Below are 27,173 nucleotides of genomic sequence, written 5' to 3'. Positions count from 1 at the left end.
TCACGACAAAGAAGAAGCAGCTACAGTGGAGAAATCGTGAACGCTGAGTCCATTGCACACTGTAGCTTCTCGCGGGTTTTAAACCCTCCTCAGATTAAATCGGACGGTCCAGATTAACTCAGGCTTGATCAACGGTTGTGATGTCTTCAGATCTAGATCAAAACCTCTGGATCTTCATCAACGGACGAGATTTGCTCCTCATTAGGTCGGATGGACCAGATTCTCAACGAATGGCTCAGATCTCTCCGATCTTCAACGAATGGTCCAAATCGATCCAAAGCTTGATCACCTCGTTTAGCCCTAGATTTGAGCCAAAATGTGGTCTGATTTGATCGGGTCCATGACCCTTTTGATGCCTACAAAATAATAAATAAATATTAGCATCAAATACCATGAAAATAGGCTAATTTGCAATTAGGTCCAAAATCATATGTAATTATGAAATATGATGTAAATGTGAGATTAAGCTATGAATAGACCAATAAAAATATGTATTATGATTCAAAATAATATAGCAAAATCATGGTTATCACTTGACTTTAGCCTTCATTCCATTTCTTGTATAGATGTATCTTTTACCATCAAACGGAAATCGGCTCTTTAGACAACCCTGCATAGTGACTCTTATGTGAGTAGTAGCACCAGTATATATCCACCAAGTGTAAGTGGGTACAATAGCGTCAGTTGGCGTACTTGAGGCAGTCTTTCTTCATATGATCTTTTTTCTTGCAAAAGAAACAAGTGAATTCCTTATCCTGCTTCTTGAGCTCCTTATGACCATTACCTCCAAAATCTGCAGTTTGTTTTTCTTTTCCTTTGTTATTGATCCTTTTTCACTTCTTGCTCGCACTTTAAGAACTAGATGCTAAGTGAGTACTCTCAGATATCTCAATCTTTAGTCTCCCCTCCTCTTGCACACATTGAGCAATGAGCTCATTCAATGCCCACTTTTTATCTTAAATGAAATGAACCATGCAGGCAGAGACATCAAGATGAAATACACTAACATACCCTCAGACATGTTGAGTTTTAGTGCTTTCAGACTTATCGCTATATTGAACATCTCCATAATGTACTCCCTTATGTTTCCTTTACTATTGTATCGCATAGTTACCAACTTCGTCAGAAGTGTGGTAGTCTCAACCTTTTCATTTGATGTGAATCGATCTACTAATTGGTCCAAGAAACTCCTAGTATCTCCTCCCTCTGTTATTGAGTCCTTTATTGGTACCGATATAGAAAGCATCATGATACTCAGACACATGCGATTTGATTTCTTCCATAGTTGAAATTCAGCCCTCTACTCTATAGTGCTAGCACTAGTCAGAGGTGCGGGGCGATCATTCCTTAATGCATAGTCTAAGTTCATACAGCCTAAGACTACTATCACGTATTTTTTCTATTCAGCAAAATTCGAACCAGTTAATATTGAGATGTTATTAATGTTGGCAGTTACAGATTGCACTAAAATTTAAAAGAGAAATTTATTTAAACTAATGATTTAACTAAAGCCAAGAATATATAAGTAACATAAAATTTATGTAAATAAAATAAAATTTTAAATGCACATAAATATGGCTATAAACAAGCCAAGTTGAGCCGAGCTTTGAGGTGTTCAAGCTTGTTTGATAAGGTAACCAAGTCGAGCCGAGTCGAGCTTAAAATGAACCAAGCTTTTGAAATGAGTGTTCAAGTTTGACTTGGTTTATTTTTTATGAGCTTGAGTTTGTTTGAAGCTTGACTTGAGCTTGGTTCGTTTAGATGTTATCAAGCTCTCAATTCAAGCTTGGCTTAAGCTTGATTTGAGCTTGGCTTGAGCTTGGTTCGAGGTTAGTTCGTTTAGATGTTATCAAACTCTAAATTCAAGCTTGTTTGATTGTTTGAAACTTTTAGTTGTTTGATTGGTTATTGAATTTGATAATTTAAATTTATTTATTTTATTTTATTATTTATTTAACATATTGAAAAGAGTTTTATTAATGAATATGGTTCGTGAACATTGTTCATGAACGTTGTTCACGAATATTGTTCACGAACATTGTTCACGAACATTAACGAGCTGAATCCATATGTGTTTAAGTTTGTTTGTTTAGTTTAACGAGCTGTTCAAACTTGTTTGTTTAATTAATCTTATGTATATTAAACAAACATAAACAAGCTCTTAGCAAGCCGAACACCAAGCTTGTTCACAAACGCTTTGTTCATTTATAGCCCTACACATAAATAGGCTCTTTATGATATACCAAGTACAACATAATATGTCTTTCTTTGGGTCGACACATTATTTGTTAGCGATACTCTCTGATATAATTCAAACTTTAATTGGTCACACAATGTGCCTTCATTTGGGTTGACCCATTGTTCGCATAATATGACACTTTATGTGAATTATATTTTGGCCTATAACTTACAACAACTTTAATCTACCACGCAATATGTCTTTCTTTGGACTGACATATTTTGTGCATGATCTGAACAAAGTAAATTATGTTCTATAGTTGTAAGCTACCTTATGCATATATCTGGTATAAAAGTAACATTCCTTTGGGCCGATTACTTTTAGCCTAGATATACGTCTACCAACATAAAATGTACTACACCTACCTAAAGTGTCTTCCTTTGGATCGACACATTAGTTCAACTTAGTAGCACGTTGTGTGGATAGACTAAAGAAAATTTTAAGAACTTAATTCGAATAGAAATTACTGAATTAGCTTTAACAATATAAAATTAGACTTATTAATCGATTGATACCTACTGGTATACGATTACATAATTATATATATCTAGAACTCTCGTTTAAGTTTCATTTAAGTTTTATAATTAAATAGTATTATTTATTATTATTTAATTAATTAATTTTTTTATTGTTCAGATGAAACATTCACGTTGAAACCGTGTTTAAAAAAAAAATTATGCATGAAATATGAGTATACTGTTTTTAAAAAAAAATCTTTTTTTTTGGCACTGTTTCATTTCGAAACAGTATGAAATGTTTTTTTTAATGAAATACTGTTTCGTTAAAACCGTTTCTTTTCTTAAAAAAAATAATTGAAACAATAAGTAATTAATCCATTAAAAATAATTCTAATTAATTGATAATTAACATAATCAGGTTAAGGCTGCTAATTACTTAAATTTTAATTATTTCTGTTCAAAATTTTAAACTCAACAATCAATTGTTTAACCAAAGTAATTGATTGAACCATCACAATTTTATATAAAATTAAGTCAAACAACGACGATTTTCGCCGTTCTTCATGTTCTTTGCAGAAACATGAAAAATTCAAACAATAAGTCTATCCTAATTTTCTCTTATATAATTTCCGACGATTAAAAATTATATTATACTAGGAAAACTTAATCTAGCATATAAATAATAAATTGATGAAAAATTTAAACTTTATTGCCAATAAAAACGAAGAAACAGAAACTTGACTTTGATACCAATTGATAGTTCTTGTAAAAATCTAAGTCGCATGAATTCTAAAATAAAAAGAACACATATATCAAAAATATAAGAATAAAAAGATCTAGTTTCATCAATTAAACATGACATAAGAAAGTAAATAATATAATGACAAAGAACCTGAGTGAAGAGTCATGTCTTTGTCTTTTAACGTCGCTGAAGAAGAAAAAAATGGAATCAAATGGGGAAGATCTTTCAAGGGGTTTAGGGGATGACAATGCCATAAAATTTTTTATCAATGGGGAACAAGAAACTAGGTTAAGATAATACCCTAAACCTTTGGTGACCAATCCTATATATAGTGAACATCTATTATCAGTTCATAGATAATAATATATGTGGGACTATATATCCATATATATACTGAACATTTATTATCAACATATAGATGATAATAGATACGAGACTATAGGTTCTATATATACAAAGTCTATATCCAAGAATCGAACCTAATAAACTTAAGTTAAATCACTTTAATGAGTTCGGTTGTACTCATATATATGTACAACTTAAAATTAAATCCATCAATTAGAAATAATAACCAACATAGATATCCATAAACCAAGTGAAATAAGGGATGCATCATTTATAATTATGATGGGATGGTGCTCATAATCTGATCATAATTATAAGTGTTTCTTCTCTGAGTTCATCGTCTTCATTATAGTTTAGGTTGGGACGGGTGAAGGAAAGCCACTCGGATGTCACCCCCGCTCGGCGCTAGGCTGTCAGACCACTTACCCACTTCCGACGACCTACGAGTGGCTTCCGACCATCCGTCCCGACCCAAACTATAAGTCTATAACCTGGAGGATAATAAACCTAGAGAGGGATCACATCTAATTATAATCAGATCGCAATTATAATTCGACCGTAATTGTAAATGATGTAACTTCCAGTCTATTTTTAAATAAGAGGATTTGCCTGGGTTCAGGGTATTTGAAGAAACATATAAAAATTAAAATGTTTTAAAATTAATTTGATACACCTAAATTAAAGTTTCTGAAATGTTTTTGGCTTAAGTTGTTTTTTAATTAAAAATATTTTAGTAATTTTGTAAGATTTCTATTATTGATATTGTGCTTAACGCCGCTGTAGTTGTGCTACCCCGGCACCCGGACCATGTTCGACCCAAGAGCCAAGTCACTACTGTCCGGCTGACTTATTTAGTTTTAAACCGGACTCAGCATGATTGTGCCGGACCTGATGATCGTGCACGGCTCGATCAAATTTCCGTAAATACAACATTGAATCACTAGGAAACAAACTGTTTTAGTTGCGGAGGACTACCGAGCGTCGATTTCCTGCTCTGATACCTCCGTTCCTGTCGCCGGGCGACTACTTTCGGCAGCTTACACCCTTCCGTCCTCCTTTCCATGGCTTCCATCTCCACAGCTCTACATCACCCCCTATCGGAGAACTTTCCTGCTCCCACGATCGCCGCTTTGCATTGTGCTCCATGTCCTTTTGGAAGGCGGAGTACTCTCACGCTTAGAGGCGATTGCTTTCTGGTTTTTAAGCTGCAGGCGGGTGAGAAAAGGCGAGGAGCAGTGAGGGTTGTGAGGAGCCCCGATTGTGGTGGTAAGCGTTGACCTTTTAGTCCGTTTTGGCATGCAAATCGGTGCCTCTCAAATGATTTGTCTTTTTCACTTTGATTCGAATTGGGGAAGGTTGGAAATTCACTGTTTTTTTTACGGGAAAAAAAAGAAGAAAATGAATGGTTTCTTTTGGATAATGCTGCAAATTTGAATTAGCATCATTTGATCTAGTGATTGGGCGAATCCCCAATGTAGCATGGCTACTCAATTTGGAGAGAATGAAAAAGGAGTGACTAGTGAGATCTTGGAGCTAGTAACTCCTCGAATGGTTGCAAGGATCACCTTCTGTCATTCTCAAAGAAAGTTCTTGCATTTGATCTTTTTTACTTGGTAAGTTGAGTCATGACAGTTTATTTGCTTTGTGATCAGATTCCATCGAGGCTTCTATCGCTAGATCTGATATTCCTGTCTTGTCTGGTTCTGAGGTAACCTATATTCCCTCCTTAAACTGGTTAGCAATTGAGTATACTTGTGGAATGGTTCAGATTTTTTGGCCCATCGTTATTGCTAACGTATACATGAAAGTGACAAGTTATCTGCTTCCATTTCATGCAATATTTAATTAAAGTTATTGCTGGTTTCGAGAGTTAATTTCACAAAGTAATCCTGCCTATCTCTCCTAAGTTTTCCATTTAGAATAATCACAATGCAGGCCAATTGTTTGGTGTCTGATAGCAGCATTCTTCATCATTGAAGACCACTAGGTAAAGCTAATTAAAAAAAATGAAGACTTCATTGTTTTGTAGTCCTTCAACTGAGGTATGCCACGTTTGGCTTATAAAAATTTACATCGATGTCTTTCATCTTCAAGATCAAACTTTCTCTTAAATTCTAATTGAGAAGCTTAGACTATTTGAAGTTATAATTGGATAAAATTTTATTTTGAATGAAGCTAATCAGACTGAATAATTATTCATATTTTATTTCTTTATTATGTTGAATATTGTACTTAAAAAAATAATTATTCCTCCTACAATATATTTTATCTAAAGTTGATTATATAAGAGTAATTTTCTAACTAGTATTTATGTGGCAAATGACTAGGTTGTACAAAGGCTTACAACATTTCTTGGAAACTCAATCAGCAAGCAGAATTACTTGGCCATGTACTCCAGCATTTTTGGTGGAATTACTACAGATCTCGCAGCAATGGTTATTCCAATGGATGATCACATGGTCCATCGAGGACATGGTGTCTTTGATACTGCTGCTATAATGGATGGGTATTCCCTACGAAATTTACCATGCCTATGAAATATTCTAGATGGAACATGTTTACATAAGTTGTTTTTATAAACAAAAAATTTCTTTAGTTTGACCACATGTCAAGCCTTTAGAACTTTCTCCCCTCCATAGTGGCTAGTTCCATAAACATGCCAAGTTCCCTAGAATCACAATATATGCGGAAGATAAATTTACTACTAAGAACTCGGCTTGTACAATTCTGATGTGGCACTCCTTTCCAACAGTTAGAGTCAAAACAGTTGTTTCGAGAGTCCTTATGCCATCTCTAGTAAAACCTATCAATGTTATACTTTCACTTCGAGTATAGCCATCTTTAAGTATCTACCAAATCCTTCCTAACCAATTAGTTAGCAGACTAGGGTATCCTGATTCTAGCTATATCCTTTTTTGAGAACTGAGATTCTAATTATATCTGTTCCTGTTTGAGATTGTGGTCTGATGAGTCAACAAAAGAAAACTACCGAGGGGAAGGTAACAAGGGACACGATGGCGAGGGCCCATGAGTTCCCTACAAACGCTTAGCAAGAGGTTAGAATAGGTGCCGAGGATGGACTCAGGCGTGACCACTTCGACACTCAAGTCAGCCAAAGGGTTAGGGAGGAGCAAGGAAATAAAGTAGTCGAAAAGGGTCGATGATTGTGTGTGCATACCTATGCCCGCGTGAACAGGCAACCTTTTATAGAGTTTCAACTGTACTTGCACGTTCTCCATGTGTTCCGAGATGAACACTTACATTCTCCACGTCCTTCAAGATAAACGACTACTTTGCCCATGTCCTCTGGGAGGGAAACGACTACGTTGTCTATGTCTTTCGAGAGCAACAGCTCAGTGAGTCTGGTAATATGCGAATTCCCATTCAAGAGAATTCGGGTGAGTCAAGTTGGAGGAATCAGGCGAGCTGAGTCCTTGGTGTTGGGGTAGATTGGACTGGAGGGGTCGGGTGAGCTGAGTCCAAGGTGTCGGGGTAGATTGAACTGAAGGGGTCGGATGAGCCGAATCAAAGGTGTCGAGGTAGACTGAGCAGGAGGAGTCAAGTGAGCCTGTTGATGTTTGGAGCACCAAAATCAAACCTAGGTTTTGATGTTGTCAAAGGTTCAAAATTAAGTCTTCTTGTGATCTAATAGGTTTACCAAGTGTGCAGATTGAAGGACTTGATAGGTCAAGAGGACTAGATACTAGGATGAAGTCTAGTTAGGTTAGGATGATCAGAAGCCCAGATAGATCAAAGAGGACTAGATATCTAATAGGAAGAACCTGACAAATGACTGAAGTCAAGATGGGGCATTTGGCAGGAAGACTCGGTGGGCAGACATCGAGTCAAGTGATTTTGTAAATAGTAAGTTAGGTAAGCAATTGGAGAAGAAGAAAGTGTAGGACCGTTGGGCGGCTGGAAGGGGGGTTGTTGGATAGTCCTGCAAAATAAAAAACAAAACAACAACCTTCCTCGAACTCTTTAAGCTAACACTTGTATATATAAAGTAAGCCGATAAATTAAAAGCATAAAGAAAAAGCGAGGCACAAGGATTTACTTGGTTACAACCGATGTGGTTGTTAATCCAAGGAAGATTAAGTTCACTAAAAACTCCTTCAGGCGGAGAAGCCTCGTACAGCATTGAAGCGCAGAAAACAGAAGCTCAACTCTAGACTAAAGCTTACAAGCATTGGAATTACAATTCAGAGTTCGTTATTAAAGCTTCTGAACCAAGGCTATATTTATAGCCTTGGTCGGGGCGCCCCGAAGGGTTCCGGACGCCCTGGGGGGATAAACTTTATTCCCCAACGATCAGATCGAGTCAAAACTCGATCCTGGTCAAAAGGCTGGTCCGGGCGCCCGGAAGGGTTCCGGGCGCCCCGGAGGGGTCTGGGCGCCCCGGACAGCTCCGGGTGCCCCGGACCCCGAAAGTCAACTTTGGTTGACTTTTTCGTCCGGGACCTCTGCTCCGTTTCAGTCCCGCCTCGGTCCGGGTCTTCCGCTCCGGATCCGCTTACTTGGGTGAACTTCCGGTCTTCTCGGGCGGCCTTCCGCTCGGCTTCTCATCCCTCGGAATCGTTGTGTGTTTCCTTCTACCAGACTCATGATCTTGTCTCTCTGTCGCACCCGTCTTGAGCCTTCTCGCTAGTGCGTCTCTTGCTCCCGAGCGATCTTCCGCTCCGGCTGTCCCTCGGAACCACTGCGCTTCCTTCTCGCCCACCGGGTACTCTTCGCAAGATCTCGTCCTCGGACGCTGCGTCCCTTCTCGCTAGCTGCGTCTTCCACTCGAGTACCTGTGCTCCTAAGCTCCTGCACACTTAGACACAAGGTTAAAACAACACATGACCTAACTTAACTTATTAATCACACCAAAACAACCTTGGGGTTCCAACAATCTCTCCCTTTTTGATGTGATCAACCCAAGTTAAGATAGGGACAAAAATATATATGAAAAATGAAATAATTTCTATTGCAATAACATGCAACATGATAGAAAAAATTAAATTTCAAAAATTTCAATTTTCAATTTCTACCTCCCCCTAGACTTATACTTTTTCTTCTTCCCTTTTGATCACGTAAAAAATTGGGGTTGCAAGAAAAATCTAAGGGTTGATACTTAGAAACATTATAAAAATTTATTTCAATGATTTTCTGGAAAACATTTCTAAGTTAAGAAAAATTCCTAAGTCAAGAAATAACTTTAAAAAAATTTCTAAGTATTCGTCATCAATAAAAAAACCATACTTCATTGCCATGAATTTGTCGCGCTGCTCGTCAGTCCATTGATGCTCCTTAAGTTCTTCTCCTTCTTCGCTTTTGGGCATGATAAAACCATACTTCATTATTAATAACATATTGAAATCAGGTTTAAAGTAAACCTCCATTCGTCGCTTCTAGAATGCGAACTCCCCCTCGAATGTTGGTGGATAGATGTTAGCTCCGGCCATATCGTTGTTTCGATTGGCGGTTAGTCCTCCTGAAGCGCCTCGGCTCTGATACCAATTGTAGGACCGTTGGGCCGGTTGGAAGGGGGGTTGTTGGATAGTCCTGTAAAATAAAAAACAAAACAACCCTTCCTCGAACTCTTTAAGCTAACACTTGTATATATAAAGTAAGCCGATAAATTAAAAGCATAAAGAAAAAGTGAGGCACAAGGATTTACTTGGTTACAACCGATGTGGTTGTTAATCCAAGGAAGATTAAGCTCACTAAAAACTCCTTCAGGCGGAGAAGCCTCGTACAGCGTTGAAGCGCAGAAAACAGAAGTTCAACTCTAGACTAAAGCTTACAAGCATTGGAATTACAATTCAGAGTTCGTTATTAAAGCTTCTAGACCAAGGCTATATTTATAGCCTTGGTCGGGGCACCCAAAACAACCTTGGGGTTCCAACAGAAAGATCCAGTTAGGAACGAGTCCAGTAGGACCATAGGCGCTGATCCAACTTAGATCCATTTTGAAAATCTAAGTTGAAGACTAGATCCTGGTTGTGTTAGACAGGATCTAATTCATAATTTTATTATATGTGCTAACTCTGTTTTGATATTTTTGTTATTTTAGACTAACATGTTTTGTAGGATCTTAGAGTAAAAAATCAAGTTTGGATGAACAGTACTCGAGGTGTCTCAGTTGATTAAAAGCGCCTTGAGTGAAGGGTTGGAGGCACCCTAGATGGATTGAGATGCTCTAGAGGAGATAAACTTTGAGGATGAAGTTTCAACAATTGGAGGCGCCCTGGGTTGATTGGAGGCGCATCAGAGCTGACTAGAGGCACCCTCGGTCGAATGAAGGCACCCCCAAGTGGATAAAGGCCGCACATCTTGAATCGAATCAACCTATGTTGCATGGATACAGGTACATATATCATATCAGACACGACACGATAAGACACAATACGACTAGGATATGATGATTATTAAAAAGTAAAAAGTATAAAAATATTATATATATATATATATATATATAATTAAAAATTAAAAAAATCCTAGAATAGAAAATCATATTACATCAATTACAAACAAAAAGTAAACATAAAATACCAAATCCATCTTAAACAAGTAAAAAAAAATCAAACATAAGTGTCGGTAAAATTCAAAGTGTTGCTTCTTATTTATTATTGTTGTTGCATAAGAAAGTATAGTGTGCTACACTTTCTTTATTCGTGTATTCGACCTCTTTGCCCGAAGGTTTTTTTAGAGAGAATTTAGTAGATTGTCCAATTGCAACGGTCTAAATGATCGTGGGCCTTGGAGTAGTAATTGCAGAGCTACGAACCAAATAAAAACAAATGAGTCTTTTTCTTTCTGCTTTTCGGCTAATTGTTTTCTTCCACTATGCAATTTGGTTTTTAACAAGTTTTTAAAGCTGAAAAAGAAAAGTTTTAGAAATGAGATTCACCCTCCCCCCCCAATCGTTCATTTCGATCCTACAAAACCGAGTCTAAGGTGTTGGGGTAGATTGAGCCGAAGAAGTCGGGCGAGCCGAGGCAAAGGTGTTGGGGTAGATTGAACCAGAAGAGTCTGGTATCCGGATCCACTTTGACTCCCACCTCTGCTTGACCTTTGATCAGGCAATAACGGTAGACCTCGCTACGTGTAGGCCTCTGTTGTGCCCCACATCACAAGCCTCCTCGCATAGTCTTGTCGAAGGAGGCCCGAGTCCGATTGACCGGACTGTAGCGTGATTTGGTCTGCCAACCGATTTAACTCTAGGGCTAACGTAGCCGAAGAACCGTACCATTCCACTTGTACTTGCCTTGGGAATCTGCGAATCAGACGTCGTTAATGCGAGTGATATACGTGACGACGTATCTAGATCACGATTAGCCCGTCCCGTTAGCTATCAATGTTGACTCGTCGTCCGAGGTTGACACTTGGCAAGTGGTGATGCCATGCCGAGGATATCAACTCGAGGGACTATTGGGACTCTGTGGATTCAGGAGCTTGATCTAACAGCTCCGTGCAATAGCCCGCTTTTTTGGCTTCTGGATCGGACGACTGAGATAAATGAAGGGAGAATGACATCACTTTTATCGTCGTCTTGTTCGAGTTCCAGCGGCGATTTTCTGCGGCCCCACGAACTTCTTTTTTCTTGTAAGTTCCTTCACCTTTCATGTACTCCGACTTTTGCTTTCTCTTTCGTCTCCATCTTCCTTAGTCTCCCATTACACCCATGGCGATTGAAGCGATTTCTCCTCTCTGGTACACCTCTATGACGTCTGATTTTAACAGAGGGGACTTAAACCAACTACGCTTGTAGTATGAAATTCTTGTGGACTATCGAGTAATAATCCTAAATGCTCTTAACCAACCTCAACTCCCCCCTATCGGTTTCATCACTGTTTTTAAGGGTCAACTGTTAGGTGACTTTTGATTTCCCATTCCAAGGTTCTTTGTCGAAGTCTCTCAATATTTCTACATTCTCCTTCAACAATTGATCCCAATGCTTTCGGACTACTCTGCGGAGTAGTCATCATTTTTCGCTTGTACCAAATCCCCCTCACACCCTGATTCTTCCACTACTTTTTCTATCTGAAGAAGATGGATGCTGTGGTCTTCTACTTTACAGTGAAGCCTTCCAATTGTAGTATTGAACTCGACTCTAGAGAAATGAAGCGCAATTTGGAAATTATGCTGCCTAGAGAGGAGTCAACCCTTCAGTGAATAACGTTATGAATTTAATGAGCAGATAATATCAGAAATAATTAAATCAATAGAGCACAGTGGAGATAATGCAATGTAAATATGCAAGCAGTTGATCAACCAAATCAGAAATGTAGACACATGCAACAGCTATAAAAATGCGATTTTTATTTCTAATTTTCCCTTTCCAAAAACCCTTTGGAGGTGGGAAAACCTTAAGAAAAAGAATCTAAAATGTTAAACACAAACAAAAATATAGCAAACACAAAAACTCAATGAAAATATTACTCAAGTGTTGTCGATCAGAAATGAAGCATAATTGCAGCGTGTCGCAACACAGAAGGCAAGAGAGCACTTAGATCATGAGAACAAGAGTGAATTATGTGTAGATGAGTGATTTTCAAGCTCTACCTCGAAGCTATTTTTATAACCCTTCTCCAATCGCTTAGAAAGGTATTGACGTGGCTGCAATTGTTATCCGTTAGATAATGTTAACGAAGCTCTCTTGTCACCTAGAAGTCCCCAAGTCGCCTAGAGGGGTCAACCTTGACCCGACTCGCTCGGATTATTGATAACGTTATCTCCCGGTTGCCTGGAAGTTGCTCCGGTCACCCGTATCCTCCGATCGCTTGGACCTTCGAATTCCCTTGTCGAGAGTTATCACCAACTAGTCGCCCCAGACTCCCTCTGGTCGCCTGGAACCGTCGAACATTACTTGCCTTCAATTATTACTCGCACTTTATAAAAAACGTAATGAGTAGTATAAAAAATTTATAAGTTACTCGCACTTACTTTGGATCTATATATTTAGCCTCCAGTTGACTCATCTAGACTGAGTTGCCAAGCTAAAGTCCCAGTTGATTCTACTTGGATTTGCTTGCCAAGCTTCAACCCCCAACTTACTCTACTTAGTCTTGTCCGTTAAGCTTCAGCTCCTAGCTTACTTCACTTGGTCTTTGTTTGCCATGCTTGTAGCTCCCAGCTAGCTCCACTTGGACTTGATTCACCTAACATCCGGCTAGAACTTTTTTGCTTGGTTCTAACCAAGACTTAGCTCATGTTTGACTCCCAATCAAGTCTTCAGTTGCCTAGTCCCACTAGAACTTAGTCGCTGTCTACCCAACCAGGACTTCACCACTTGTAAGTAACCTGCACACTTGACACAAATTGTTAGATTACAACTAACCTAACTTTAATTTTAGTCGTACATCAAAATTCTGGGTTAAAAGTTGTGCTCCCAGTGGCAACACCAACACCAACACCAGTAGTTTTCTAGACAAGATGCCGACTTCACATAAGGGATGAAAATCCCATTATCTGTTTATCCGACCTCCCACTCTGTTCACTTGGTCGACTTGATGGCAAATAAAGTTGCCCCGACCGCTGAATTTGAATCGGTACAAGTCAGAGGCCACCTATCTCACAACCATAAACATTCTTTCCGGCCTACTCAAGGGTCTTCTCTACCACTCGGAAGCTCGATTGGCGCTGAGCTCCATGCTTCCTTTGGTAAAAAGTTTCCACTTACTGTCATATATGATTGCTAATTGAAGATTTGCCTCTTTGTGTAGCTCAAACGATGTGGAGGGCTTCCCTCAACAAGTCTCTCAAATTGGCTGAGGCTGAGCTAGAGGCACGCGACACTATGCTCCTTGGTTCCTCGGGTGAGGCGACCATACCTGTGAAAGAGTTGTCGCCCCCTGCCCCACAGAGCCGATTACGTCTGTCCCCTTCTAGGAATTGCAGGAGGCTTTTAGAGTAACTCGAAAAAGGCACCAATCAATGGATCCTCCGATTGACCACTTTGCCGGTAGCGTTCCTGATACTGACCCTCGAGATAGAGTCCGTTCAAGCTGACCCGAGTTCTTTGCATTCAACTCATGGCCCTATCTCTTTGGGCGACCTTCTGATGAGGTCGGCTGGAGACCCCGAGTCGACCACTTCACCTCCAAGAGTAGCTAGGGGTTCGCCTTCTATATTGGATATGCCTCAAGGATAAGAGATCGCTCCAAAGTCCAGCCCCGTCGTGATAACATTAACCCACCGATTGACCACGATGTGGCGCGAGACTAAAGAGCAGCGCAAATCCTTCAGTTCCCTGGCGGAGTCGGTGGCGCAAGACTCAACTAGAGTAAGGATTTGTAAAATTCACCGTGTCAAGGCAGGGTTAGACTTTCAATTTTGGTGACCACTACATTCTCTTTATTGCAGTTATGGGTTGTGATGATGGAGTTGTCCACCTGAGTCCCCGCTATCCTCTAATCCTTCCGAGACATGCAAGCTCAGGTGGCCGAATTAGAAAGTTAGCCGACTCCCTCTAGTTGAGAATTGACGAGGACTGAGGCTAACATATTGAAGTTTGAAGTCGTCGCCCAAGCAGTGCAGCTGCGTTTGACGTAGGAGATGATAGACTCAGCTTCAGCTAATTTGGCCTCCTTCCAAGGGCAATTGGGCTAAGCTGACACCCACCTGAAAGAACTGAAATTGTAGGACTCATCAGAGAGGAAATAGCAGAAGAAAGCTATGGTTTCCCTGAAGGCGATAAAAGCCAATTCAGAAACTCAGAAGGTAGAGCTGGAGGGGATGAGGTTCGAACTCGAGGCCGGGAGGGCTGAATCAGAGGCTCAGAAAGTTGAGACGGAGGTCCTGAAGATCACGTGGGAGGCCGAAAGGGGCCAACTAGAGAATATGGAGGCAGAGTTCGAAGGCAATCTGGCTAGAGAAGAGGACCGTTGGGCCACTAAGAAGGAATAGTTTATGTGGTCATAGGAATTCTATGATTTACTAGGCAGTCACACCCTCAAGATGGTTCGATATGAGATTGGTGGTGCCGTCAAGTAGCTTCACAAGGCCAGACACTTGCCATTTATTTGAGAACACTATAAGCATGCGAAGAGTCTGTAACAACATCCCCGAGGAGGAGCTTGCCAATTAGCATAGTTTGACTATATTCTGCGAATTGTAATCCTTCAGCTGTGTACTTAGACAAAATTTTGAAATGAAATGAAAAAGCAAACCCTTTTGAATGGTCTCTGAATCGTTTTTGGTCAGTCGTGGGTAGCGGGAGTCGCAAAGCTTCGAATCCATGAGAATGCTCGACACATGACATCCTTAGACTCAGTTAAACTCAATGTCAAGGCCCGAGTGTCTTCGATTGTATGGGAGCACATGTTGGGGCCTGAGTGCCTTCAATTGCATGGGAGCACGCTTGGACTTGGTGTAGGGGCCCGAGTGATAAAGAGTCATTTATTGCAAAAAGCAAGACAACCATTTATTGATGAAGGGAAAAGGCAGATACAAAGTAAAGTAAATACTTGCATCAAAATAGAAAATGACAGGTACCTAGAGCCCCTAGACGCAATAAGGTCGTAGATGCGCAACCGACCATGGTCGGCCAAGTTCTTTGCCAATCAAATCCTCCAAATAGAATGCTCCCAAGCTCAACTTATGAGTGACCCCGGTATGGTCCTCCTCATTTTGGCTCCAACTTCCTCACATCACCGACTGACTTAACCTTCTTTCATACAAAGTTACCGATTTGGAAGGCATGAGGGCTGACCTGCTTGTTGTAGGTTTGGCACATTCGTTGCTAATAGGCTATGAGCTGTGCTGCTGCCTTCTCCCTAGTTTCAGTGATCAGGTCCAGCTTGAGTAGTCGCTTGTCGAGATTATTAGAATTATATGCTGGTACTCAAGTAGATTCTACGCCAATCTCGACGGGGATGAGCACCTCTCCTTCATATGCGAGATGAAAAGGAGTCTTCCTCATACTTTCTCGAGGAGTAGTTCTATAAGCCCAAAGGATATTTGACAACTCTTCTACCGAACTATCACCGACATGATCAAACTTGATCTTAAGGCCTTGGATGATCTCTCGATTGGTTATCTCTGTTTGCTTGTTACTCTAAGGGTAAGTAACAGAGGTGAAGGTCTGCTGAATACTAAAGTCTTCACACCACTCTCTGAACTTGCTTCGTTGGAATTACTGGCTATTGACGACACCAATTTATGAGGGAGATCATATCGATAAATGATATTCTTCTATAGGAATTTTAGTATAACTTCTTCCGTTATCCGGGCAAAGGGCTCAGCTTCCATCCACTTGAAGAAATAGTCAACCACTATCCAGAGGAACTTCTTTTGGCTAGGTCCCATTGGGAATGGGCCAATGATGTCCATCCTCTATTATCAAAAGGGTAGGACGTACTAGATGCCTTCAATAATTCGGCCAAGGTTTGGGAGATGTTCTGATGCTTTTGGCAACTAGCACAAGTGTGAACTAGTTGAGATGTGTCTGCTTGTAAGGTTGGCCAAAAGTATCCCGCACCTTTATGGCAAGCGTCCGACTGCCCATGTGATTGCCACAACTGCCTTCGTGGATCTCACGTATAATATACTCAACATCTTCAGGGCCAAGGCATCTAAGCAGAGGATGACCTTCTTGTATAAACAGTCTCCAATCAGGGTGAACTGAGTGGCCCGCCTTTTGAGAAGTCAGGTTTGATCCGGATAGGATCCCCTCCTTTAGAAAGGAAACAAATGGAGTTCTCTAGTCGGTTAACGGTTCTTGCAAAGGTACTTGGTCTATTTGCGAAACTAACTAAACTCGGGCAACCGGGTCGTCCAATGTCTATGTAGCCCAGGCACTTCCATTTTGGCAAGCTCATCGGCCTTTTGATTTTTGCTCTGGAGTATCTTCTAGATGACAACTTCATGAAATTCAACTTTTAATTTTCCAAAAGCAGCGGTATAATCCCGGAGTTGCTCATTTTTGGTCTCAAACGCCCATTCGAGTTGTTGTGTCGCTAATTGGGAGTCGGAATGAATGACAACTTGAGAGGCACCCACTTGTTTGGCAGCTCGGAGCTCGGCTAATAGCGCCTCGTATTCGGCCTCATTATTGAAGGCTTAAAAGCTCAGCTGAATGATTATTTGCAAGATTTCTTCCCCGGGCAAAATCAGTAACACCCCTACTCCGCTGCTTAGTTTTGTTGATGACCTATCTACAAAGACCCTCCAAATCTCCTTCAATTCTTAACCGGGGGTCTCAATTAAGAAATTGGCTAATGCCTGTGCCTTGATGGTCGTTCTAGGTTGATATTGGATATTATACTGGCTAAGTTCTGTTGTCCATTTGATAAGTCGTCCTGAAGCCTCGGTGTTGGTTAATATCCGTCCTAGAGTGTTGTTGGTGAGTACGATGATGGTATGAGATAGGAAATACGGTCGTAGTTTTCGAGCCATCATTATCGGAGCCAAAGCTAGCTTCTCCAAGGTGGTATATCTAATTTCGGCGTCTTTCAAAAGATGAGCGGTGCAATAAATGAGGTGTTGGATGCCACCCTCCTGCCGAAGTAGAACCGAGCTAGTTGCTCCTTCGGTCGATTCCAAACATAGCTAGAGGGTTTCCCCTTGACAGACTTAGAGAGTAGGGGAAGACTAGTCAGGTATGCCTTGAGCTCCATGAAGGCTTGTTCACACTTATTGTCCCACTCAAACCGAGTTGACTTCTAGAGAACTTCGAAGAAGGGCAAGCTCTTGTCAGTTGATCTAGATATGAATCGAGAGAGGGCGGTGATCTGCTTGATTAGCTTCCCTGAGGTTTTAGGGAGGGCATATCTCGCAACGCTTGGACTTTCTCTAGATTAATCTCAATCCCTCACTCGGTTACAATGTAACAAAGGAAATGACCATTTTTTACTCCAAACAAGTACTTGTTCGGATTTAGTTTGAACCATATCGACATAGCGTGTCGCAAGTCTTGATGATGTCCCTAATCAGGTCGTCAGCCCGAGTGCTCTTGATCAAAATGTCGTCCACATAATCCTCAACATTCCTCCCGACTTGCTACTTGAAGATGTGATCCATCAATCGTTAATATGTTGCCTATGCATTTTTTAGTCCAAAGGGCATAACGATGTAACAAAAAATCTAGGTGACGAAGCTAACTTTTTCTTAGTCTTCGACAATCAAGGGGATCTAATGGTATGCCTGGAATGCGTCCAGCATGCATATGAGCTTACAGTCGGAGGTCGAGTCCACCAATTGGTCGATTCAAGGTAGGGCATAGCAGTCCTTTGGGCATGCTTTATTGAGCTCCCGAAAATCCACGCAGACCCTCCATTTTCCTCTGGCCTTGGGGACCACCACCACGTTAGTGAGTCAAATCAGGAAATGAACCTCCAAAATATGGCCAACCTCCATTATCTTGATGACCTCGACTTTGATTATTTTGTTCCGTTCGGCCAAAGTGTCGCTTCTTTTGTTAGACCGGTCGAGCTTCTAGGTCGGTATTGGGTCGGTGTTACATGATTGAGGGTGATACCTCCGTGACCTCCTTTATCGACCAAGTGAAGACATCCTGGTTACGAGAGAGACAAGTAATTACCTTTTATTTCAACTCAAGGGAGAGGTCGGTTGCCACTCGAGTAGTTCGATTCAGCCACTCGGGTACTATCGCTACTTCTTTGGTCCCTCGATTGGATGAGTTGTAGGGGCGTCGTGGACGAGCTGGACATCGACACTTCTTTTGTTCTTCTGAGAGTCGGCCTTCACCACCTCAACATAACACTTTCGTACGACTGTCTGATTGCCCTTGACCTTACCCATTTTGTCATCCACCGGGAACTTTATCTTTTGATGATACGTGGACACCACCGCTCAGAATGAGCTCAAGGTGGGATGGCCTAGGTTGACGTTGTAGGCGAACAGAGCATCGACCATTGTGAAGATAGTGGTCCGAGTTCGCTTCCGAGGTTCTTCTCCCATGGACAGTGAGAGACAGATCTATTCGAGCGGCTCGACCTCATGTCCGGTAAAATTGAACAACGCTATAGAAATGGTTTGCAAGTCATGTCGGTCTATCTGCATTTGGTCGAAGGCCTGCTTGAACAATACATTCAACGAGCTCTCGATGTCAACAAAGACCCTTGCCATGCAATTGGCCATGACAGCCCATATCCCTAGTGCATCCTCGTGGGGAGTAGCTACCCCCTCCAAGTCTCGAGGGCTGAAGCTAATCGAGGGACCCGTCCTCGCCCGAGATTTGGTGCCGATTCTGTAGCTTTCGAGTCTTCGGTCGTGAGTCTTCCGACCTCGATTTGAGTCTCTGTCGGTTGAGTCTTTCGAGATCATGTGAATGTCACCGCGGGGTGGGGGATTTTCCTTAGTGTTCTCGGGACGAGTCTGTTGCCGACTCCGATCTGACTCTTGAGACCGAGACCAGGATCGAGATCTCCTTATCGAGGAGCCGTCATTTCAGCGATTGGTTTGGTGCTTCGAATTCTCACCATGACTGTGTTGGGCAAGTGAGCATCGAGCTGACCTTGGAGGTGATCTTTGAGTAGGTTGGCACTCCTCCGCGGCTTGACGAACTTCTCTAGCATACTGCTCACTCATGGGTGAAGTGGTGAAAGCACAATATTGCTCCGGGCCTCACCATTCGACATGTGGGACTAGAGGTCGGATGTCAGGACTACTTCCACGGTTTGTACCATTCTCGCACTCGCCTAGAATTGGGGGTAATGGTGATTGGTGAACGACTCCTTGTGCCGCAAAGGTGAGGGAGGAGCTTTGCGCTCAGGTCGAGCCTCCACATGCATCGGCGCACCAACTTCTTTCTTCCTTGCCGATTGAACCTCTTCGACATTAATGTATTTCGCCGCTCACCCCAAGAGATGATCAAAGTTCGTTGGAGGCTTCTTCGCTAGAGATCGGAAGAAGTCTCCTTCCTATAGGCCTTGCAAGAAGGCGCTGATGCACCTTGGAGGTGGTTGAGGGCATATCCAAGGCAATATCATTAAATCGTTGTATGTACTCTCTCAGAATTTCCTTGGTTGTCTGTTTTAGGTCAAAAGGTTGAGGGACGTCTTGTAGTACTGCTGGCGAAGTGGTGCAGGAACGCTACCTTGAAGTCGGTGAAGGCTCGGATAGAAGAGGGTGACAATCGATTAAACTACCTTGCGGCAGAGCCGGACAAAGTCGTTAGGAAGACTATGCACTTGACATCATCTGTATTAGCAGAGCGACATTCTCTAACCGACCAAAATGATCCTCTAGGTTGGCTGACCCGGTGTATTCTCCGAGCTAAGGCATTCAAAAGTTACGTGGCAACTCATCTTCCAAGATAATTTTTGCAAAAGGTGTACTATTTGCCCCTTTCTTATCAATGGGCAGAGGCCTCTTTTTCTTATTCAAATTCCACGGAGGTCTCTCTCACTTCGGATTCGAGTGAGTGCTCCTCGGGTCGGACCATCGGTTGAGCCTGTGGAGCCACAAATGCGGCAAGGGAAGGACCCATCAAACCCATCGATACATGGAGGGGAATGGGAGGCACCTCCGTTGAAGAGCAAGTACTTCTTTAAGCGTCGGGTTCACCAACGGTATTCTTTGAAGAACCCTCCGCACCGTTTGATCGACTGGCCTTTGGAAGTCTGCTCGGGGCATGGCCACAGTTTCCCTATAAGCCATGTCACTTGTGGAATTAGGACCCTTGACCGTACTCTCGGATTTGACCATCTCAACATCTCAGTTCAAGTGTCATTCCCACAGACGACGCCAATTGATAGCGAAAGGAAACTGCTGAGGGGAAGGTAGCAGGGGCACGGTGGCGAGGAAGACCCATAAGCTCCCTACAAACACTCAGCAAGAGGTTAGAATGAGTGTTGAGGATGGACTCAGCGTGACCATTCAGACACTCAAGTCAGCCAAGGGGCTAGGGAGGATCAAGGAAATGAAGTAGTCAAAAAAGTGTCGCTGGTTGTGTGTGCGTATCTTAGCTTGCATGTGCAGATAACCTTTTATATAGTTGCGGTTGTATCTACACGTTCTCCACGTGTTCCAAGATGAATGCTTACGTTATTCACGTCCTCTGGGAGGGAAATGACTATGTTGTCCGCAGCATCTAGGAGCAACAGCTCAATGAGCTGCGTAATATGTGAATTCCCATTCAAGGGAATTTGGGTGAGCCGAGTCGAAGGAGTCAAGCGAGCCGAGTCCTTGGTGTTGGGGTAGATTGGACCGAATGGGTCAGGTGAGCCAAGTCCAAGGTGTCAAGGTAGACTAAACCGGAGGAGTCAGGTGAGCCGAGTCCAAGGTGTTAAGGTAGACTGAATCGGAGGAGTCTGGTGCTGAGGTCCACTTTAACTTCCAACTCTTCTTGACCTTTGATCAGGCAGTGAGGCCAAATCTTGCCACGTGTAGGCCTCTGCTATCCCCCACATCAGTATTCATGTTCTACATGCAAAGCAAAAGATGAAGGTTTCCTTCCGGCATAAGACTGACTTATCACTACTTTTACCTCGTGAAGTTGACTCTCTATCTATCAAAGGAGATGCTTCTGGGTGTCCTAAATCTGTTCCTTCTCCTTTTGACTGACAAACTTGCAGATATGCTATTTCCTGATTATTTCTCAATCTGACAATTTAGCTGAATGCATTTGTCTATGTCCTGCCCATGATCCTGGTGATATCAGTAATGCTTCATTCTATCTTTTTTACTGAATAAAGGTCAAATTGGTCGTGGCTTAGGCAGTTGCAGGTTTTAATCTTTGATTTTCATAAGTAATTTGTATTGTGGGGTGTTTTGGGTTCTTCTTTTGAGCCTTCTCATTACAGGTTGTGTCTGTTAAACTCCCTTGACTACTTGTCAAAAGCTCCTCAGCTGCTCAATCCTTTAGGGTTTTATCTTTGTGGCCTTATTTTGCATTACATTGTCCCATTATCTACTCTCTCTCTCCAACATTTTATCATAATCCTTTGGAAGTTCTTAGATATAGAATGTGAATATTATAAAAATCTATTGAGCCAAACTTGAAGATAGTCATTAGGATAGTTGGATAAAAACCACTTATTTACCTTGTCACCATGATAACATATTTAAAATTTTTCGAAAGTGGCTCATCCCTTTCTTCAATGTTATCAGGCTATTTGCAGCTTGAATTATTCAATTAATGCTAACAGAATAAGCCTTAAAACATTGGGGAGTTCTAAAATAGACATTTTCCTAATGACAACTAGCAAACCATCAGCGTGCTGCCACTCGTAATGTTGTTGGAAAAACTTGGCACATTAGTGCATCATACATTTTTTATAAAAGGGCGTATGGGAATTAAAATCATTGATATTCTCTGACAATCTATACTCTCATCGTAAGTGTCCATTTTTGTGAAAATTCTTTGGGGCATGCTCCTTTTGAATCTCAAAGTGAAGGGTGTTCAAGTCTTTGGACTCCTCATTTTTGTTGCCTTAACTCTTCCCTCCTCTACATTTGTTGGTTCTTTCACACCAAGATAATTTTTTCTTTTTCCCTTAGGTGCTTAAATTATTCTTCCTCCACAATGATGCCATACTTCTCCCTCAAATCTTCCATCACTCTAACATCTACCTTTGGCTTTTCCTCTATCATTAGCTCAAGAAATATCTTCCTAATCACTCTTTCTTGGATTTTATTTGTGAGTTCATCGTTTCATGTTTCCTTACCTACCACCACTGTGTCCAATGAAAATTTTGAACTTGTGGCCCTAGAATTAAACAATTCTTTCATTTATAATATGGAAATTTACAAGCTCGACCCCTCCTTGGCTAGCTAGAAGTTTGAACATTTGCGTCACTGGTGAATCAGGTGAGTTATGGATTTATTTTTTCTCTTTCTTTCCTCTTGTATCCATGTCTAGCAACTTTTTGGAGATAACACTAATTTAATCTGTTGTGGTCAAAACCCAGTATATGTAGAAGTCTACTAGATTTTTGGGATCTCATATGGTGAAGAATAGGCTAGAGGTGGTTAAGGTGAGAAGAGCTCAACTAGGTTCAGTTGAAGCACGGAGTGAGTTGAAATCGATTTAATTTCTTCTAGCTCAGTCGAGGTATTTTGAGTTCGGCATAAATGGATTGTGTCTAACTGAGCTATCAACTTCTTCTGAAGCAAGTTGTGAGAGATTGTTTAGAGAACAGAGAATTGCTCTGGAATTTAGGATGATCATGCGGTTGTACAATTGATGTAGAGTTTAGAGATGAACCTAGGGTTGAAGTGGGGCTTTAGGGTATCATATGGATAGTAACAAATGGCAAGAAATGAAGAAACAACTATGAAATGAACGACATGGCTAGTAGTTTTTGCCCTTTGTCAATTATAGTTGGTCTGCTAATACGACCAACAGGTGTCTCTTTATGTAGAACCTATTAATGATGCTTGACCCTGTGGTTAGCCAGTCTCAACAGACTATCAGTTTGTGTGGTAAAATTAAGACTCAGGTTCCAATCCAATCTATTAATACAATGAAATCATATTTGCATTTGACCTACATAAACACGGTGGAATTGATTTTTTTTATCAAACATAGAGAACCAATAACATACAAGACCAAAATGATTTTGTTATTCTCCTAAAACCCCTAAAATACTCATTTATTTAGTCTAGTATTATATTGGTAGAGATGCCACTTCACAATATCGAAATAACTATAACCAATAGCATAAAAATCCAAAACCCAAGTCATTCACCTGATTACCTGGTTTTCTACTGAATATTAGATGAGTAAAGACCTCTTTTTATCAATACTTTTTTTTAAGGTTTTTGTAGACTAGATGTATTTGTATTGATGGCTAATATATAAATATGATTTCTGTAAATAAAAATTTAGGATTATTGTTATAATTATGCAATTGGAGCCGATTAGTTAGCTTGTATTTTTAGTTTGATATGCAATTCGATCAATTGACCCACTAGTTTGACTAGTGAACTAGTGATCCCACTTTCGGTTCAATTTCTAGTCCTCTTTTAGAAGTATGGTTTCGGCCTGTAGGCTAAGTCAGATATGTCTGTTTACTCATGGTCAAAATGAGAGTGCATGGATCCAAAGCAATCCATATTGTGAACTCTCAAATGACCATGTTGTTCATTGAAAGGCTCTCTGGGCTAGTATACCCACGTCAAACAGTTTGTAACAGGAAAAAAGTTGGCACGGCTGACCACCAATGAGTCTATCAAGAAGAAAATTTGAAAAGTCTCATGTTTTATGTTTTCAACACAAATAAATTGAATTTTCTTTAAGAAGTGAGAAGTACAGTAAATTCTTTCAGTAGGATTGTTCTCACAATCCTTCATATTTAATGTTGTTTCTTTATTCAAGTAAAAATGAGTCTTAAAAATGAATTCTAAACTTTTGGTTCTTATGACTTTGTATGTGTTGAAACTAAAAATATAGTCAATCTTCAGGTCAAATTCCAACCTCACGCCTTTTCTTTTCATCTCTCCTACTTAGGCACCTTTATGAGCTAGATCAACATCTAGATCGTTTCTTGAAATCTGCATCAATGGCAAAAATCCAGCTTCCTTTTGATCAACCTACAATTAAGAATATCCTTACACAAACTGTAGCAGTGTCGAAATGCATGCAAGGGTCATTAAGATATTGGCTCTCTCCAGGACCCGGAGATTTCCAGTTATCTCCATCCGGCTGTTTAAATCCTGCTCTTTATGCTATCGTGATTGAAGCTCCATCCTTACCAGTTTGTAGCGGAGATAAAGTAGTAACATCTACCATCCCTATGAAACCACTTCAGTTCGCTGTGATGAAGAATGTTAATTATCTCCCTAATGCACTCTCAAAAATGCAAGCTGAAGAGAATGGGGCATTTGCAGCAATTTGGCTAGATGATGAAGGCTTTATTGCTGAGGGTCCCAACATGAATGTGGCATTTGTGACAAAAGACAGAGAACTAATCATGCCTCGGTTTGACAAAATTCTCAGTGGATGTACAGCCAAAAGAGTATTAGTTCTTGCAGAAGAACTTCTAGCAGATGGCAGGCTAAGTGCAATTAATACAAGGAATGTCACAGTCCAGGAAGGAAAGGCGGCCAATGAAATGATGCTTATTGGAAGTGGAATACTCGTGAAGCCTGTTCTTCAATGGGATGAACATCCCATTGGTTCTGGTAAGTCTTCTTTTCTTATGTAAGAAGCTTGCATCTTCACACTTATATATCTAAGCAAATATCTGCTTGAAACTTAATATCACTAGTATGGCTTGCAAAGGACTAAGCGCAAGTGATGTCTTTTCTATGCCATCGTGGGCCTTAGTATCTGCGTCATGCATCAAAGATTATGTGCGCACGAAATTGGTGCTCACTTGCTCTAGAGGGTGTTCACTTTTTATTGCTGATCTAGCAAGTTGGAACCTGCCCAGTTTATTTGACTTCAAGGATCGACAACATTAGAAAATCAATTTTGACCTAAACTTGTTTTGCCTACCTCAAGGTTTAGCAACACATCATACCAGTCTTGGATCAACTTGGCCTACTAGATCCCAAGAGCCAACAACATAGCATACCACTCTAATGCCTCAACTACTTACTAAACTTTTATTGTCGTGTAAACTTTGACTCAACCCTTCATAAGGTCAATTGACCATTACGAATCAAAAGGCTGTATATGTTTGAGTTGATATATTAACGACTGCTTCTGTTAATTCCATATGGATTTTTTTTCATTACTGTACTTGATTAATGCCATGCTTAGGGAAGGAGTTTGGACAACTGGTGGTCATTTGTGAATGCAAGCATTGAGGGATTTATATTGAAGCTCATGTTTTCATTTGCTACATTGTAGGAACAACAATGAATCATACTCGAAAGACTTAACTTATGATAGACTTTTTGATAAGCTCAGAAAATCAAGTTGAAAATCTTCCACTCTTTGCCTTCTTCCTCAGTTTATATTTTGTTTCATTTATTTCATTCAACTGGATCATGTTCAGTAGCTTTATAATGGTAGCAGGCATCACATTTCTACAGCTCTGGCTCTAAACTGCTTTTGTTGTTGTAGGTAAGGAAGGTCCTGTTGCACAAGCTCTATTTAAACTGATTTTGGATGACATGAAATATGGGCCACCTACAGTAAGGATACCAGTTCCATATTGAAACTATACTAGAAATAAATTCAAGATGCACCAATCAGTGGCTCCTAATAACCTATTTACCATGGCATATAGTTTGCGTAATGCAATGGGAATGGTATATTTGTTTGATGGGACTGCATGATTTGGGAGGGATGATTAAGTGGAACAGCAGAATCTGATAAACTTTAATCATGTAATATCTGCACATACTCATGGTTTGTTTTGTTCGCTTATATAGTTAAGTTGCTGGTTTGAATTTTACAGATGAAATTTGACATATTATTATGGCATTTTTGTTTATTCATTAGTAATCCTTCGTATTTGTTCCTTCCTTTCAAGTGTGGCTAGGTAGATAAAGCATTTGAACAAATGAGCAAGAGGGAGACTAAATTGGGTAGGTTGAATGCTGATAAGCTAATTGATTCCATGAGCTAAACGAGTTGAGTAAGCTAGGCAAACTAAGCATGATTCAACAAATTGGACAAGCTGTCCTCACGGATTAGCGCAGTTGGTACCTGCATAGGTTTTTGTTGCAATGAATCGGACAAGCTAATTAGACCTATAAATTGACCAATGAAATTAAACCCAATTAATTTTGAATGTATGAACAAATTGATTTTGAACAAGTTTTTTTCTTCTTTTTTTTTCTCTCACAGTAGAAAACATGTAATTGCTAGTGTTCAATCTCAAATGAATCAAGCTTCAGACTGCAGACAGATATATTTAGCGAGTGTAACTTGAACCAAAACATGAGAAGTTACAAGCACTAGCAGCCAAATTGGAACCCACTGAGCATCTACCTTTTATATTATCACAGTTTCTCAAAGAACTTATGATTTCTTCATTGAAATAATATTAAGTTAATGGAGCCAAATCCTACCTCTCTCTTAGTGAAAGGATCTTAGAAAGCAATGGAGCCAAATCCTTCCTCCACTGAATAATTAAATGTCCCTTTCGCCATCTTTCTTTCTTTCTTTGGTTAATAACTTATCAGATAGAATTTGCCTCATAACCGATACTTTTTTGATGAGATTGCCATTCCGATGGACGCGACAGAAGGTTGTGCTCTTCTCTTCCACCAAATTCAGCTAAGTTGTTTTCAGAATCTTCAGATAATTGTGGGCAAGTAAAGGGATTCAGTGGTTTATCTATCTCAGCCTGAATAAATTGTGGCACACTGATGCAGAAGATCTGACCAAGAATGCCAATAAAGGCAAGCGGTGCGAGGTGATCATTCGACGAAAAAGCGACACGAACTCGAATGAATTGTGATGAGAAAGCTGGAATTGGAGGGGGGTCATTTCTTCTTTAGCTTTCTTAAATCTGTAAAGTCTTTTGTGGTGAATTGGTCT

The 27,173-nt window shown here is 40.6% G+C and overlaps 1 protein-coding gene across 1 annotated transcript; it reads left to right on the top strand.

Annotated features, from left to right (window-relative positions):
• The first annotated feature begins 4,711 nt into the window (after nt 1-4,711).
• LOC122038571 (D-amino-acid transaminase, chloroplastic-like) lies at nt 4,712-26,091 on the top strand. The gene is made up of 5 exons (XM_042598371.1): nt 4,712-5,050; nt 5,437-5,492; nt 6,112-6,290; nt 24,186-24,859; nt 25,749-26,091. Exons 1-5 carry the CDS (start codon nt 4,846-4,848, stop codon nt 25,841-25,843), a joined length of 1,209 nt encoding a protein of 402 aa, XP_042454305.1. The 5' UTR covers nt 4,712-4,845; the 3' UTR covers nt 25,844-26,091.
• The last annotated feature ends 1,082 nt before the right edge of the window (nt 26,092-27,173 follow it).

The sequence above is a fragment of the Zingiber officinale genome, chromosome 1A (assembly GCF_018446385.1).
Source record: "Zingiber officinale cultivar Zhangliang chromosome 1A, Zo_v1.1, whole genome shotgun sequence".
Taxonomy (NCBI): domain Eukaryota; kingdom Viridiplantae; phylum Streptophyta; class Magnoliopsida; order Zingiberales; family Zingiberaceae; genus Zingiber; species Zingiber officinale.
This window is presented reverse-complemented; position numbering and strand designations above follow the sequence as displayed.

What these genes read in the sequence shown, in the direction of transcription:
- LOC122038571 (XM_042598371.1), top strand. Translation starts at nt 4,846, where the DNA reads ATGGCTTCCATCTCCACAGCTCTACATCACCCCCTATCGGAGAACTTT. An exon ending in CTGTCTTGTCTGGTTCTGAG is followed by an intron (nt 5,493 to 6,111) that starts GTAACCTATATT and finishes GCAAATGACTAG; the next exon opens with GTTGTACAAAGGCTTACAAC. An exon ending in ACTGCTGCTATAATGGATGG is followed by an intron (nt 6,291 to 24,185) that starts GTATTCCCTACG and finishes TCTCCTACTTAG; the next exon opens with GCACCTTTATGAGCTAGATC.